Genomic DNA, 16,731 nt, shown 5'->3' with positions numbered 1-16,731 from the left:
CACCGAATGCTAGACTTCCTTCTGCCCCTGCTGGTGTGCGAACCACTTTTTCCTCAGGTCCTCAAGAGTCTCACTCCACTTTTGATGTGACCAAGCACATACAGCTTGTACCACTGTTTAAAGAAACGGAGGTGGATTCTTATTTTATAGCGTTCGAGCGTATAGCTGGTAAGCCGGGGTGGCCAAAAGATATGTGGGGGCTATTGCTCCAGTGTAACTTAGCTGGCAGGGCACAGCAAGTGTGCTCTGCTCTGTCAGTTGAGCAGTGTTTGGACTATGAAGTGGTTAAAACGGCTGTTCTCTGAGCTTATGAGCTAGTGCCAGAAGCTTATTGTCAGTGTTATTGGAGATTAACCAAAACAGTCAATCAAACATACACAGAATTTGCTAGAGAAAAGAAAAACCTCTTTGAAAAGTGGTGTGGTGCTGGTACAATTTTGAGTCTTGAACAGCTTCAAGAACTAATCTTACTGGAAGATTTTTTTAAATTGTGTGCCAGAGAGGGTAGTTGTTCATTTGAATGACCAGAATGTCATGACACTCTCTGAAGCAGCGGTTATCGTTGATGAATTTGTGCTTACCCACAAAAATGTTTTTCCGGTGAACCGTATGTTTCAGAATCAGCCTCCCATTTCCGAGAGTGGTGTGAGGGACAGATTTTTAGGGGGTAAACTGGAAAGAGGCCATAAGACTGTCTCGAACCGTGTTGGAGATAAGCGTGTATGCTTTTATTGTCTCGACCCTGGCCATAAAATAGTGGACTGTAAAGCGTGGAAGCAGAAAATTGGCACAAAGACTAAAAGTGTTGCTTTCATTCACTCTGCTGCAGCTGTTGAGAATTCTATGCCATCACACATCTCTGTTTACGAACTGTTTATGTTAAGAGGAACCCTTTCGCTCTCCCCTGATTCCCCTGCATACCTGGTCTCGATTTTACGTGACACTGGGGCTTGTCAGTCCCTTATACTGGATACTGCCTTCTTCATCTGAGTCTTATACGGGCACAATCATCCTGGTTAGAAGTGTTGAACTGCGTTGTGTAAAAGTACCCCCTATATCAATCAATCAATCACCTTTATTTATATAGTGCTTTAAACAAAATACATTGCGCCAAAGCACTGAACAACATTCATTTGGAAAACAGTGTCTCAATAATGCAAAATGATAGTTAAAGGCAGTTCATCATTGAATTCATTGATGTCATCTCTGTTCAGTTGAAATAGTGTCTGTTTTAATTTGCAATCAAGTCAACGATATCGCTGTAGATGAAGTGACCCCAACTAAGCAAGCCAGAGGCGACAGCGGCAAGGAACCGAAACTCCATCGGTGACAGAATGGAGAAAAAAACCTTGGGAGAAACCAGGCTCAGTTGGGGGGCCAGTTCTCCTCTGACCAGACGAAACCAGTAGTTCAATTCCAGGCTGCAGCAAAGTCAGATTGTGCAGAAGAATCATCTGTTTCCTGTGGTCTTGTCCTGGTGCTCCTCTGAGACAAGGTCTTTACAGGGGATCTGTATCTGGGGCTCTAGTTGTCCTGGTCTCCGCTGTCTTTCAGGGCAGTAGAGGTCCTTTCTAGGTGCTGATCCACCATCTGGTCTGGATACGTACTGGATCCGGGTGACTGCAGTGACCCTCTGATCTGGACACAGACTGGATCTGGTGGCCACGGTGACCTCGGAACAAGAGAGAAACAGACAAATATTAGCGTAGATGCCATTCTTCTAATGATGTAGAAAGTACGGTGTTATGTGAAGTGTTCCGGTTCCAGTTTACCTAATTAATGCAGCCTAATAATCCTTTAACGGATTTGGATATTAAAAGCATATTAGTATGTTATGTGTATGCCAGGTTAAAGAGATGGGTCTTTAATCTAGATTTAAACTGCAAGAGTGTGTCTGCCTCCCGAACAATGTTAGGTAGGTTATTCCAGAGTTTAGGCGCCAAATAGGAAAAGGATCTGCCGCCCGCAGTTGATTTTGATATTCTAGGTATTATCAAATTGCCTGAGTTTTGAGAACGTAGCGGACGTAGAGGAGTATAATGTAAAAGGAGCTCATTCAAATACTGAGGTGCTAAACCATTCAGGGCTTTATAAGTAATAAGCAATATTTTAAAATCTATACGATGTTTGATAGGGAGCCAGTGCAGCGATGACAGGACCGGGCTAATATGGTCATACTTCCTGGTTCTAGTAAGAACTCTTGCTGCTGCATTTTGGACTAGCTGTAGTTTGTTTACCAAGCGTGCAGAACAACCACCCAATAAAGCATTACAATAGTCTAACCTTGAAGTCATAAATGCATGGATTAACATTTCTGCATTTGACATTGAGAGCATAGGCCGTAATTTAGATATATTTTTGAGATGGAAAAATGCAGTTTTACAAATGCTAGAAACGTGGCTTTCTAAGGAAAGATTGCGATCAAGTAGCACACCTAGGTTCCTAACTGATGACGAAGAATTGACAGAGCAACCATCAAGTCTTAGACAGTGTTCTAGGTTATTACAAGTAGAGTTTTTAGGCCCTATGATTAACACCTCTGTTTTTTCTGAATTTAGCAGTAAGAAATTACTCGTCATCCAATTTTTTATATCGACTATGCATTCCATTAGTTTTTCAAATTGGTGTGTTTCACCGGGCTGCGAGGAAATATAGAGCTGCGTATCATCAGCATAACAGTGAAAGCTAACACCATGTTTCCTGATGATATCTCCCAAGGGTAACATATAAAGCGTGAAGAGTAGCGGCCCTAGAACTGAGCCTTGAGGTACTCCATACTGCACTTGTGATCGATATGATACATCTTCATTCACTGCTACGAACTGATGGCGGTCATATAAGTACGATTTAAACCATGCTAATGCACTTCCACTGATGCCAACAAAGTGTTCAAGTCTATGCAAAAGAATGTTGTGGTCAATTGTGTCAAACGCAGCACTAAGATCCAATAAAACTAATAGAGAGATACACCCACGATCAGATGATAAGAGCAGATCATTTGTAACTCTAAGGAGAGCAGTTTCAGTACTATGATACGGTCTAAATCCTGACTGGAAATCCTCACATATACCATTTTTCTCTAAGAAGGAATATAATTGTGAGGATACCACCTTTTCTAGTATCTTGGACAGAAAAGGGAGATTCGAGATTGGTCTATAATTAACTAGTTCTCTGGGGTCAAGTTGTGGCTTTTTTATGAGAGGCTTAATAACAGCCAGTTTGAAGGTTTTGGGGACATGTCCTAATAACAATGAGGAATTAATAATAGTCAGAAGAGGACCTATGACTTCTGGAAGCACCTCTATTAAGAGCTTAGATGGTATAGGGTCTAACATACATGTTGTAAGTTTAGATGATTTAACAAGTTTATACAATTCTTCCTCTCCTATAGTAGAGAATGAGTGGAACTGTTCCTCAGGGGGTCTATAGTGCACTGTCTGATGCGAAACTGTAGCTGACGGCTGAATGGTTGCAATTTTATCTCTAATAGTATCGATTTTAGAAGTAAAGTAGTTCATAAAGTCATTACTGCTGTGGTGTTGGGAAATGTCAACACTTGTTGAGGCTTTATTTTTCGTTAATTTAGCCACTGTATTGAATAAATACCTAGGGTTATGTTTGTTTTCTTCTAAAAGAGAAGAAAAGTAATCAGATCTAGCAGTTTTTAATGCTTTTCGGTAGGATATGCTACTTTCCCGCCAAGCAATACGAAATACCTCTAGTTTTGTTTTCCTCCAGCTGCGCTCCATTTTTCGGGCTGCTCTCTTTAGGGTGCGAGTATGCTCATTATACCATGGTGTCAAACTGTTTTCCTTAACCTTTCTTAAGCGTAAAGGAGCAACTGTATTTAAAGTGCTAGAAAAGAGAGAGTCCATAGTTTCTGTTACATCATCAAGTTGTTCTGAGGTTTTGGATATGCTAAGGAATTCGGATACATCAGGAAGATAACTTAAAAAGCAGTCTTTTGTGGTAGAAGTGATGGTTCTTCGATACTTGTAACAAGAAGTAGAATTTACAATTTTGGCTATATGAAGTTTACACAGAACTAAATAATGATCTGAGATATCATCACTTGGCTGAATAATTTCAACACTATCAACATCAATTCCATGTGACAGTATTAAATCTAGAGTATGATTTCGACAATGAGTAGGTCCTGAAACGTGTTGTCTAACACCAATAGAGTTCAGAATGTCTATAAATGCTGATCCCAATACATCTTTTTCATTATCGACATGGATATTAAAATCACCAACTATTAAGACTTTATCTGCAGCCAGAACTAACTCGGATGTAAAATCACCAAACTCTTTAATAAAGTCTGTATGGTGCCCTGGTGGCCTGTATACAGTAGCCAGTACAAACATAACAGGGGATTTATCATTAACATTGGTTTCTCTGGATAATGTTATATGAAGCACCATTACTTCAAACGAGTTATACTTGAAGCCTGCCCTCTGAGAAATCCTGAAAACGTTATTATAAATTGAAGCAACACCTCCCCCTTTGCCTTTTAGACGCGGCTCGTGTTTATAACAATAATCTTGGGGGGTGGACTCATTTAAAATAATGTAATCATCAGGTTTTAGCCAGGTTTCTGTCAAGCAGAGCACATCTATATTATGATCAGTTATCATATTATTTACAAAAAGTGTTTTCGTAGAAATGGATCTGATATTCAATAAGCCAATCTTTATCATTTGTTTATCCATATTGCATTTGTTTTTTATTTGTTGAACCTCAATTAAATTGTTAACCTTAACTTGGTTTGGACGTTTTTTGTATTTTCTAGTTCGTGGAACAGACACAGTCTCTATAGTGTGATATCTAGGTGAAAGAGTCTCTATGTGCTGAGAATTAACTGACCTCTGTGACGGGAGGCAGCTAGCAGACGGTCGGTTTAGCCAGTCTGTCTGCTTCCTGACCTGGGCCCCAGTTAGTCAAGTATAAACACTAAGACTATTTGCCATATTTCTAGACAGAAGAGTGGCGCCACCCCAGGAGGGATGAAGACCATCTCTTTTAAACAGGTCAGGTCTGCCCCAAAAGCTCGTCCAATTGTCTATATAACCTATGTTATTCTGTGGGCACCACTTAGACATCCAGCCATTGAGTGATGACAATCTGCTATGCATCTCATCACCACGGTAAGCAGGGAGGGGACCAGAGCATATTACAGTGTCTGACATCGTGCTTGCAAGTTCACACACCTCTTTAAAGTTATTTTTAGTGATCTCCGACTGGCGAAGTCGAACATCATTAGCGCCGGCATGAATAACAATCTTACTGTATTTACGTTTAGCATTAGCCAGCACTTTTAAATTTGCCAAGATGTCAGGTGCTCTGGCTCCCGGTAAACATTTGACTATGGTGGCTGGTGTCTCTATATTCACGTTCCGTACAATAGAATCACCAATAACTAGAGCACTTTCATCAGGTTTCTCAGTGGGTGCATCACTGAGTGGGGAGAACCTGTTTAATGTTTTGATCGGAACAGAAGAGCGGTGTTTTGACCCACGACTATGCTGCCTCACCGTCACCCAGTTGCCCTGCTGCAGGGGCTCTGCTGGAACCGGACAATGTACAGGAATCCCTGAGCTAGACGCATCCAAAGCCATATCTAGAGCCCTAACATTCTTACTGTCCTCAATTAAAGTTTGGATGCGTGTCTCTAATTCTGAAATCTTCTCTGTCAGCCTAACTGTTTCCCTGCATTTATCACATGTGAATCCCTCATCAGCGACAGAGATAGATAAACTGTACATGTGGCAAGAGGTGCAAATAACAATTGTAGGAGAAGCCATTACTCACCGTGCTTGATGAAATATTCTTGCTGCGGTTGTTTGATGAACTTGTGGAAAACTGCAGCGTGAGAGAGGAGAGGAGAGGAGAAAAGAAAACGCTAATGACAAGCTAACGAGTGCTAACGCTTTGCAGGTGTGCTGCAGTCACGGAAGAGTGAACGATCAAAGTTAATCTGATAAGATTGATCGATAATATCAGAAATATGGTGTGAATTAAGTTATATTTTACAATTAAAAAAAAAAAAAACAAACAGACAGTGATAGTAAGAAAGATTATAGAGAAAAAATATAAAATAAAAACAGCTACATGGAGCTATGATTAGCTACACAAGGCCAACAGGAAGTAGAGAAAACACTGTCCAACAGCGACACCAACAGGCACATATATGATGTCTGTTTGTCATCTGAGCTAGTTTCAGGACCTGTTAAGATTGGTGTCTGCTCTGAATTGCCAGTGAACGGGGTGGATCTAATTCTAGGGAATGATCTGGCAGGTAGTAAAGTGTTTTCATTCCCAATTATGATAGAAAAACCTGACTTGTTTAGTCGGGTGAATTCATCTACCAGTTTTTCCACTGTATTTCCTGATTGTGCTGTTACTCGTGCACAAGCCAGAAAATTTTCTGATGTCATTGATCTCTCTGATTCCTTTATTGCACCATCGTTCGAACCCGCAGAGTATAAGCTTGAAAATGAAACTAAGCTAGATGTTCCTAGTGATGAAGAGACTCCTCCTGCAGAGCTGCCATATTATTGGGACAATGAGGTTTTGATGCAGAAATGGAACCCTAGATTAGCTGATGATGCTCACGCTAGCTGTCAAATAGTGTTGCCCTTTGCTTACCACTCGCAAGTCCTAAAGCTGTCACATGAGCATGTTCTTGCAGGTCATTTAGGCATTGCAAAAACATATTACCGTCTCACTAAGTATTTCTATTGGCCAGGAATTAAGTCTAGCGTGTCACGATTTTGTAAAGCGTGTCACACATGTCAATTATCTGGTAAACCCAATCAGAAAGTGCCCCCAGCCCCCTTACATCCAATACCAGCAAGGGGGGACCATTTGAAAGGTTAGTAATTGATTATGTTGGCCCTTTGCCAGGTCCAAATCTGGACACCAGTATATCTTGACTATAATGTGCGCTGCGACTCGCTTTCCTGAGGCTATCCCTCTGCATACTTTAAAAGCTAAAACTGTAGTCAAAGAACTAGTTACAGTTATAACTAGTTATAACTAGTCACTTCAAAGTTGTTTGCTTAGGTGGCAAAATAGTTAGGTGTTAGTCATATGCTGTCAAGTGCATATCACCCACAGAGTCAAGGTGCTGTGGAATGCTTTCACCAGACTCTTAAGTCAATGTTGCGTTCATATTGTTTAGAGTCTGGGAAAGAATGGGTTGAAGGCTTACCCTTGCTGATGTTTGCCACCAGAGAAGCAAAACAGGAGTCAATTGGGTTCAGTCCAGCAGAACTGCTGTTCGGCCATACTGTGAGGGATCCTCTTAAACTGCTGCAGGAACAATTACGGTCTGCAAATCAAAGCCCAGTGTCTGTGTTGGATTATGTCAGCTGTTTTATGTCTGCTTGTTCACTTGTATACTCCCATGCACAGGATGGCTTAGATATGGGCATTGAGAATGTGTCCTGTGAACGCCTCGAGAACTCCGCCATTTTAAATAATCTAGAGACTTATCTTGCTCACCTCTCTACATGTCAACGTGAAGATATTGTGTGTCTAATTAGTGGGTTCCCTATGCTGTTTTCAGATGTCACAATCTGCACAATCTGACTTTGCTGCAGCCTGGAATTGAACTACTGGTTTCGTCTGGTCAGAGGAGAACTGGTCCCCCCAACTGAGCCTGGTTTCTCCCAAGGTTTTTTCTCCATTCTGTCACTGATGGAGTTTTGGTTCCTTGCCGCTGTCGCCTCTGGCTTGCTTAGTTGGGGTCACTTCAAATACAACAGCGATATCGATGACTTGATTGCAAATAAATGCACAGACACTATTCAAACTGAACATAGATGACATCACTGAAGTCAATGATGAACTGCCTTTAACTATCATTTAGCATTATTGACACACTGTTTTCCTACTGAATGTTGTTCAGTTGCTTTGACGCAATGTATTTTGTTTAAAGCGCTATATAAATAAAGGTGACTTGACTTGACTTGACACTGATGCAGTGCTGAAGAAGGCACACCAGCGCCTCTTTTTCCTGAGACGGCTAAGGGAAGTTTGGAATAAGCCCCAACATCTTCAAAACATTCTACACATGAACTATAGAGAGCATCCTGACAGGCTGCATCACTGCCTGGTTTGGAAACAGCACCGCTGGCAACTGTTACGCCCTGTGGACGTATTTGTGAATTGTGCGCTCTTGGGAGAGTGATGTCACCTAATGGGCAAGTTAGGCATTGCATGTTTTCTTCTCTTGCTCTTTCTGCCTCTCTCTCCGTTATAGATCGCTAATTGGATTCCAGCTGATGTCCATCATTCATCAGTACTGAGTGAATGCTACAGAGATTCAAGGTGTATAAGATGGCAAAGAAATAATGCCGGAGGACTGACGGCTACACGCTCACTCTTTGTCCTGATCCAGATTGGTGTTATTTTGTGTATCTCAGTGTGACCAAGTGTGGTCTTTATTACCTCTTAACTTTGTGAATGAACTTGTCAATTACAAACTATGAGAGAGTGTGTGAACGTTATGGTGGGTGTGTTTATGATTCTTTTGTGTTATTTTCTAATTTATGTAAATACCTTTGTTTGTCTTTCTTAGGAAGCGGTAGGGAGAGGGTGCCATTTGCTTTGAATATACAATTTTGTTTATGTTTATGGTAGACAGGGAGATAGGTAAGACTCTGTCATTTCTTTTCTTTTTTTTTTTAGTTATGGTTATTTAGAGTTTTTGTGTTTAGTTAGAGGGTTTTTTTGTTTGTTATGTTGGCCTGGCCCTCTCCTGAAGATTTGCTTCCTTTGTTATTAATAAATTAAGTTATTTGCTTTTCTGGATAAGGGGATTGATGTGACCGTCAGACTTTTTTTTAATTTATATTTTTTTACGACTTCATTTATACATCGCAAATTGGAAGTTTTGCTCCTTTTGTCCAAGACTGAAGTCTGTTTGTACGATCGTGATTCGATGGGTCGCGGTTTGTGTATGGTGAATATTTTTTTCTCTCTAATGTTTTGACTGTTTTCATCTGTGGGTGGGGAAGGAGTAAAGAAGGGAAACGTAGAAATAATGGAATTCGATTTAACAGCATTTACTCTCATGCCCAAGATCGAAGTCTTTAATAGATGTAGAAAAAAAGATTTGGTTTTAATTGCGGAATTCTTCGATGTTCGGATTGAGAGGGAGGCCACTAAACAATTGCTTAAACAAGATCTTCATGAGAAATTGACAACTGCAGGTATTTTACCTAGACAATCTGGTAATGAGGATGAGTTGGCAGTGGATCCTGAAGAGGCAAGTCCAAATTTTGATTCTGTGCCTCAGGATCCAAAGATTGCTTTAAAATTGAAAGTGATGGATCTTTTAATTAAGAAGCAAGAATGGAAGGCGGAGATCTGCCAGATGGCAAGCAAGCCGAATCAGAAAATTCCTCCCGCACCCCTTTGTCCGATTCCTGTTGTAGATGATCCATTTGACCGACTGATTATTGACTGTGTCGGACCACTGCCAAAAGGGAAAGCAGGACATCAGTATTTCTTCACAATAATGTGTGCGACCACCCGTTTTGTTGAAGCAATTCCATTACGTACATTGAGGGCTAAGGTGGTGGTAAAAGAGCTTCTTAAATTCTGTACTACGTTTGGATTACCAAGGATTATACAGAGTGATCAGGGCTCGAATTTTACCTCCAAAGTTTTCAGGCAGGCTCTAGGGATGCTGGGTATTGGCCACCAAATGTCTAGTGCCTATCATCCTGAATCCCAGGGGGCCTTGGAAAGGTTTCACCAAACCCTCAAAGTGATGTTGCGACGTTATTGTATCGAGACTGGTAGAGACTGGGCTGAGGGTCTTTCTTATTTGATGTTTGCAACCAGAGAGACTGTACAGGAGTCTCTTGGTTTCAGCCCTGCTGAACTCGTGTTTGTCCACACTATGCGGGGTCCGTTAAAATTCCTAAGTGATCAGTTGTTAAGCCAGCCATATAGACCTGTGCCTGTTGATGAGTATGTTACCTCGATTCGTGAAAAGCTAGGTAAAGCACGAGACCTGGCTAAGTTACATCTGTCTGAAACTCAGTTAAAAATGAAAGAACGGTTTGATGTAAAAAGTGTAAAACGAGACTTTTCTCCTGGTGATCAGGTTTTAGTTTTGCTGCCAATGCCTGGGTCGATTCTACATGCCAAATTTGCTGGTCCGTATTTGATTGAAAGGAGGTTGAATGAAACCAACTATGTTGTTGCTACACCGGACCGAAAGTGCAAGAATCGTGTATGTCATGTGAATCGCCTTAAAGCTTATGTGAGTAGAACATCATCTGATAACAATAGCAAGCAGGTTGATTCTCTCTTAACTTGTGCTGCTGCTACTGTGAGTGTAATAGCTACGTCCTCTACGGACGAGGATGAACTGCAAGGCGGAGGCTTTCCTATTTCTCCCACCCGCCTTCAGAATTCTGCTATATTACAAGATCCCTCTTGTTTTCTTTCACATCTGACTGCAGAACAGTCTCATGACTTGTTGGAGTTGTTGAGTACTTTTTTAGTATCTTGTATCTTGGAAGTTATAAAAGTAGAAGTTGACTACCTGTTAAAACATGGTAGGCCGTGCGCAGTCAGAGCCCATGGACCTGACTTGACTCTGGAAAGTAAAGTCAACGGGGACCTGACTCGACTCTGGAAATGGAAAGTTAACGGGGACCTGACTCGACTCTGGAAAGTCAAAGGGGACCTGACTCGACTCTGGAGGGTTGACGGGACTTGACTCGACTCTGGAGGGTCGACGGGGACCTGACTCGACTCTGGAATGTCGACGGGGACCTGACTCGACTCTGGAAATGGAAAGTCAATGGGGACCTGACTCGACTCTGGAAGGTCGACGGGGACCTGACTCGACTCTGGAAATGGAAAGTCAACGGGGACCTGACTCGACTCTGGAAGGTCGACAGGGACCTGACTCGACTCTGGAAATGGAAAGTTGACGGGGACCTGACTCGACTCTGTGAGGTCGACAGGGACCTGACTGAACTTTGGAAGGTCGACTGGGACCTGACTTGACTCTGGAAAGTCGACGGGGAACTGACTCTACTCTGGAAGGTGGACGGGTAACTGACTCGACTCTGGAAGGTCGATGGGGACCTGACTGGACTTTGGAAGGCCAACTGGAACCTGACTCCACTCTGGAAATGGGAAGTCAACGGGGACCTGACTCGACTCTGGAAGGTCAACGGGGACCTGACTAGACTCTGGAAGGTGGACAGGGACCTGACTCGACTCTGGAAATGGAAAGTCGACGGGGAACTGACTCGACTCTGGAAGGTTGACGAGGAACTGACTTGACTCTGGAAGGTCGACAGGGAAGTCCATCTTGTGCAGTGTCGCTGGGCTGGTGGCCATTTTGTGCAGTGGTACTGGGCTGGCGGCCATCTTCTCTGGAGACACAGACGTAGAATTGGCAATCGTGTCTGTAGAGACGGGTATGGCTGGTGTATCCCATTGACTATGATGGTGAAGGTAATTGGTGAAGCCCCAAAAGTCCAGGCTTACCAGCCCCTTCTTCTCCCATTGAGGCAAAGGGTCATCCAGGCAGTGAATAAATAAGTCCTTAAATGTATCATCATTATATTAAAGCCCTAACGCCATGGTCCAAAACACTTGAGCCAGACCACCCACCTCACACCCTGTTTGACAAAGGGTGGTCAAATTCTGGAGTCTCCTCCTCCACTCCTCCATGATGGCTGGGGAACGGATTCAAAATCCCACACCACTGAATCTAGCTAGATGTGATGGAGTCCTTCTGTCATGAAACGTACAGGGTATTTAAGGGCATGTGCAAACAATGTAAGTGGGGAGAGCTGTGTGCAATGAAGAGTGATGAGTACAGACAAAGGCTAGTGTGAAAACAGTTCCTGAAGTGGGGTGACAATATGGGGAAGTGAGACCTCTAGTGCACACCAAGGGATACACAGACCAGACACTGTGACAGCTTAGCGTGTGTACTTAAAACTTCACAGATACCATGAGGTACTGAACCGAACAGGAAAGTCAAACTCAAATACAACCCAATAAGGCGAGGGGAGCAATGCCAGCATTACACAAGAAGGTTCTTGCAAATGCCACCTATACTTCCCGCTGGATGCTTCAGCAAGATAATCACAAGCCTCCAGTTGGGACCATCAGTAAGGTGACCAATAACCAACCTAACATCATAGGTCCAGCATAGGAGACTAATGCAGGAAGCTTCTACCTAACCTCGGTCAGATGGAGAGACGGTGGTTACAAGGGAATTAGGAGGGGGGAGATGTTAAATCCCCCAAGGGAAATGAGTAGATACTCAAGTATCACTCTAATCTGGATGAAAGCACTGTCGCCTCATCTGGATCACATTAATTATCTTGCCTACCTCCCTTTGACCCTCGTTCCTCCTACCCCTACCCGCAGGCAGGGGAGAGGTGCGAGCCATGACACTAGTCCTCTGTGCCAGTTTCTGATCCTCTGTTTCTTTCTGACATATGCCAGGTTCACCCAAATATGTCTCTCCATTACCACTATAGGCACCATGGACCTGCCATAGTAGAGAGAGCCTTAATAGTAGCACGGAGAACGAGATCTGTGGTGTGGCGCAACTCACCTACTTCATTGGGAGAAAGCCCCTCACCTTTAACCAGGTCTTTCAACAGAACAGCCTGATACGCCTGAAGCACCGCCATTGTGTGCAATGAAGTGACACCCTGACCTGCTGCTACTGCTGCTGTTTGTGCCCTGCCATTTAAGTGAGATGTATCCTAAAAGGCTTACATGGCAAGGACGAAGTCTTAACAGAAGATGCCTCCCCCATGGAGAGACAGCAATGCGCAGCATGCATTCAGCTCCTGCGGGAGTTAAACACACTCCACCCAACCACTAGAATACCTAAGAAATCAAGCGTGAAAGAAACTGCTGCCGCAAATGCATCACTATTCCCATGAGAGGCAAATGCTGTCTACAGATTCGAGTAAATGGTAAAAGAATCACATCCCCCTCAGTAGTCCCACGAAACCTGCAAACCATGGTTAATTTGTGGGTACCATGGTTTAACTACAATAACGTTTTTTTTTTTTTTTTTTACATTTTCATAAGGTTTGTTTTTTTATCTGCCCAAACTACCACTTAACGTATTATAAATCCATGTTTTATAAAACTACAGTAGCTTATTTACAGATGAAAATGACCTGCACTTAAAGTCCTGAACAGGGCTGCATTTCCCAAAAACATTGTAAGCCTAAATTGATTGTAGCTCCATTGGTTTCAATAGGTCTACAATGTACTTCAGCTTACAATGCTTTGGGAAATACAGCCCAGGTCCGTAGTTTTGTCTCCCTGCTCCACCCAGGTGCTTCCACTTGAATCTCGAATCACTTACATTGATACTTCGATAGAAACCTTTTGGTGGAGACGTGGAGTGTGCATACAAGCCAAATTGTGTTGCAAGTAAAGAAATGATTTGTGATTTACTTGAGATTTGTTTATTGAATGGTGATCCGCCAAATCCTACATTGAAAATGTAATAATAAATAGAAATGAAAGATATCTGTGTAAAAATGTAAGGAGTGAAAGTAAAAAGTAGTCAGAAAAATAAATAGTGAAGGAAAGTCCTAGCATGAGTGTGCTCATGCTAAAATTAAGAGAGATACAGAAATTAAGAGAGGAAGCGTGTTTAGTATATAATATGTCCTATGAACAGCAACATGAATATAACATTCAAGCTTTTTTTTTTCAGAAAGCATCTTAGTGCCCCTGGATCAGAAAAATAATATCTCTGCTGACTCAATCTCAGCTGAAGCTTGTGTGTTTGCAGAATAAATAAACATATTGTCTCTCAAAAGAAAGTCAGCTCTGAACTGCCCTAAAGGGTTAGTTCACCCAAAAATTTTATAATGTCATTAATGACTCACCCTTGTGTCGTTCCAAACCCGTAAGACCTCCGTTCATCTTCGGAACACAGTTTAAGATATTTTAGATTTAGTCCAAGAGTTTTCTGTCCCTCGATTGAAAATGTATGTACGGTATACTGTCCATGTGCAGAAAGGTAATAAAAACATAATCAAAGTAGTCCATGTGACATCAGAGGATCCGTAAAAATTTTTGGAGCATCGAAAATACATTTTGGTCCAAAAATAACAACAACAATGACTTTAATCAGCGTTCACTGCAGTTTAGTGATATCCGGTTCACGAACGAATCATTCGATGTAAACAATACACTGACTGAACTGCTGTGAAGAGAGAACTGAAGATGAACACCGAGCCGAGCCAGATAATGGACAAAAGATTGACTCGTTGGAGGGAAAGAAAGCTCTCGGACTAAATCTAAAATATCTTAAACTGTGTTCCTTACGGGTTTGGAATGACATGAGTGTGATAATTTTCATTTTTGGGTGAACAAACCCTTTAACGAGTCATCATATTTTCTAATCTTCTGTCTGTTACAGTATACGTCACTAGGTGACACATTTGCATAATCCCCACCTCTGCTCACGAAATAAGAACAGTCTGACCTGCTTACAAACACTTCAGCTAGTTAGTGTGTTTACATCACATCAAGAAGATGTTGTGTTCTGTGCTGTGAAAGCAAGTTTATTTTATTTTTATTGCCAAAAGATGATCATGTGAAGAATCAGTGGTTAACCCTCTGGGGTCCTTGGGTGTTTTGGGACCCTGGAAAAGTTTTGACATGCCCTGACATTTGTGTTTTTTCAGTATCTTAAAAACATATTAATGGCTAAAGTCTGATAACACTGTAATCGGCAAAAACACTGGGCTACAATAATATGTAAGCAGCATGAATGTACATGTTTGTACGTTTGTACATGTTTTTGAGTAAATAACGTTTATGTATGGTTACTGAAAAACAAAAATTTTGAAGTCACTGAAATAAGACCAAAAAACACATACAAAACATTTGTTGATAAAACTTTTGACAACTGGATGTGGAAGACAGTTTTTGCTTCAAAATTATTAAACTCTGCTTATATTAAATGTTATATTCTGAGAAAATTACAGAATGACCTTACGTGCATTTAAACCTGTTGTAGGGGGCTCCAACACAATATTAGGACACTTAAAAAAAAAAAAAAAAAAAAACATATGACCTGCTAAATTTTTTAATAACTTTTGCTCAAAATATTCAGTATTGCTCAAATATTGCCCTGTTGATGTTGTACTAACCTTCAAGGCCTCGACCTGCTGGCATAACATCTGCAGCAGTGACTTCTGGTCCTCCACCCAGTGAGGTGGTGTTTTGGGGGAGAACTGCAGGAGGGAGATGGAGACTATGAGCAACAGTAAACAGCACACAGAGTTTGAGCAGAAACAGCAGAACCCAACATACCACAGATCTTTTGGATGGTGACGTGACACTCTTGGATGAGGAAGGGGTGGAGAATTTAACATGTCCTTCAGTGGGCTGACCGGGACTGGATGTCACAGGATATTCCAGCTGATCTTCATCCCCCTCACCAACAAGCTGCTGGTTGACCTCGTTCAACAAATCCATCACCTCCTCCATCGATACAGGCAACTTCACAAAAACACATACACACACGCCAAATATTTGTCACAATACTATTATAACTCTTTCTGATTACAATATAAATCACCATATATACATCATAGAAATGTGATTACAAACAACAGTGAAAAAAAAAACGTTCTTATGACAATTTCCTAAGTAATAAATCAATCATAAAGACATCATATCTCAATGCCTCAGCAAGATTTTTTCTCTCAAGTTGGTTTTGGTTTTGTGTTTGAACAGCATAGCATATTATACTAGATTATTTTTTGGTGATTTTGATTACTCAACATGAACACATGGGTGTCCACAAGTTCCTCAAGTCCTGAATGATTCTCTGCATGTTCAAGTGCAGGTAAAACCATGCGGCGAGCGTGATTTCACCAAGGACAACATGTTCCTGGATCAACATTCCAATCAACCAATCAGAATTGAGATCTAACTTTTCAGGAAATGTTTTAGGCTTAAAATCAGAGTAAGGTGCTTCTACACCCTTGTTAATCAGCTATCATTTCCCACTGACTTTAGGAATAAATTATGGGTAAGGTTAGGTTTAGGGGTAGGGATTGGGTTAAGTTTATATTTTTGGATCATAATGTCGATCCAGGATCATCAGAAGATGTTAATCCAGGAACATGTCTTACTTGGCAAAATCACGGCGACCAGACAGAACAAGTTCTTAACTACACTCAGATGAACACTGCTGAAAGAAATAAAACATGCAGCTTAATCAGAGTTCAGAATCTCAGCATCTGCTCTGATGGATTCAGGGAAGGTTTCATCACAATTATTCAATTCTAACCACTGAGTCTTTCTGAATGACTCATTAAAAAAATCGGCTACATGAGTAATTTGTTCATGAATCAGACTACACTGCTCACCTGAGTGTTAATGAGGGCCAGATAACTCAACAGAAGTGTGTTTTGTCCTCAGACTTAACACTCTGTGACAGTTCCACTAAACAGGATATGTGCAATGGTACTGGGGATTCAGTGAGATGGAAAACAACATGACAGACATGATTCTCTAAAATTACACTCACTAATAAGCATATCACCCACCCCTCCATATGCAGAAAAACAAGTGTATATATACACTCACAGCCCTAATCTAGGCCATATGCAGCACTGGCTTTGGAATAGGAGTCAACAGGAGGAATACATGGCTTATGAAAAGTATCTTTTGAACCCTACTGACTCTGAC

General features: G+C 41.6%; 1 protein-coding gene across 22 annotated transcripts in view; it reads right to left on the bottom strand.

Annotated features, from left to right (window-relative positions):
* Positions 1–16,731, bottom strand: part of ranbp2 (RAN binding protein 2) — a 231,696-nt gene that overhangs the window by 120,788 nt on the left and 94,177 nt on the right. The window contains exons 15-16 of one of the 22 annotated variants that reach the window (XM_052564565.1): positions 15,346–15,534; positions 15,183–15,266 (exon numbers count right to left, since the gene is read on the bottom strand). The exons of 20 other annotated variants lie outside the window; for them this stretch is intronic. In XM_052564565.1, the coding sequence (XP_052420525.1) occupies positions 15,183–15,266; positions 15,346–15,534 (273 nt within the window). The remainder of the gene's footprint in view (positions 1–15,182; positions 15,267–15,345; positions 15,535–16,731) is intronic. One more of the 22 variants, XM_052564564.1, reaches the window with a different exon arrangement.

Source organism: Carassius gibelio, chromosome B9, assembly GCF_023724105.1.
Source record: "Carassius gibelio isolate Cgi1373 ecotype wild population from Czech Republic chromosome B9, carGib1.2-hapl.c, whole genome shotgun sequence".
NCBI classification, from domain to species: domain Eukaryota; kingdom Metazoa; phylum Chordata; class Actinopteri; order Cypriniformes; family Cyprinidae; genus Carassius; species Carassius gibelio.
The sequence above is the reverse complement of the archived record's forward strand: the minus strand, read 5'-3'. Positions and strand labels throughout refer to the sequence as shown.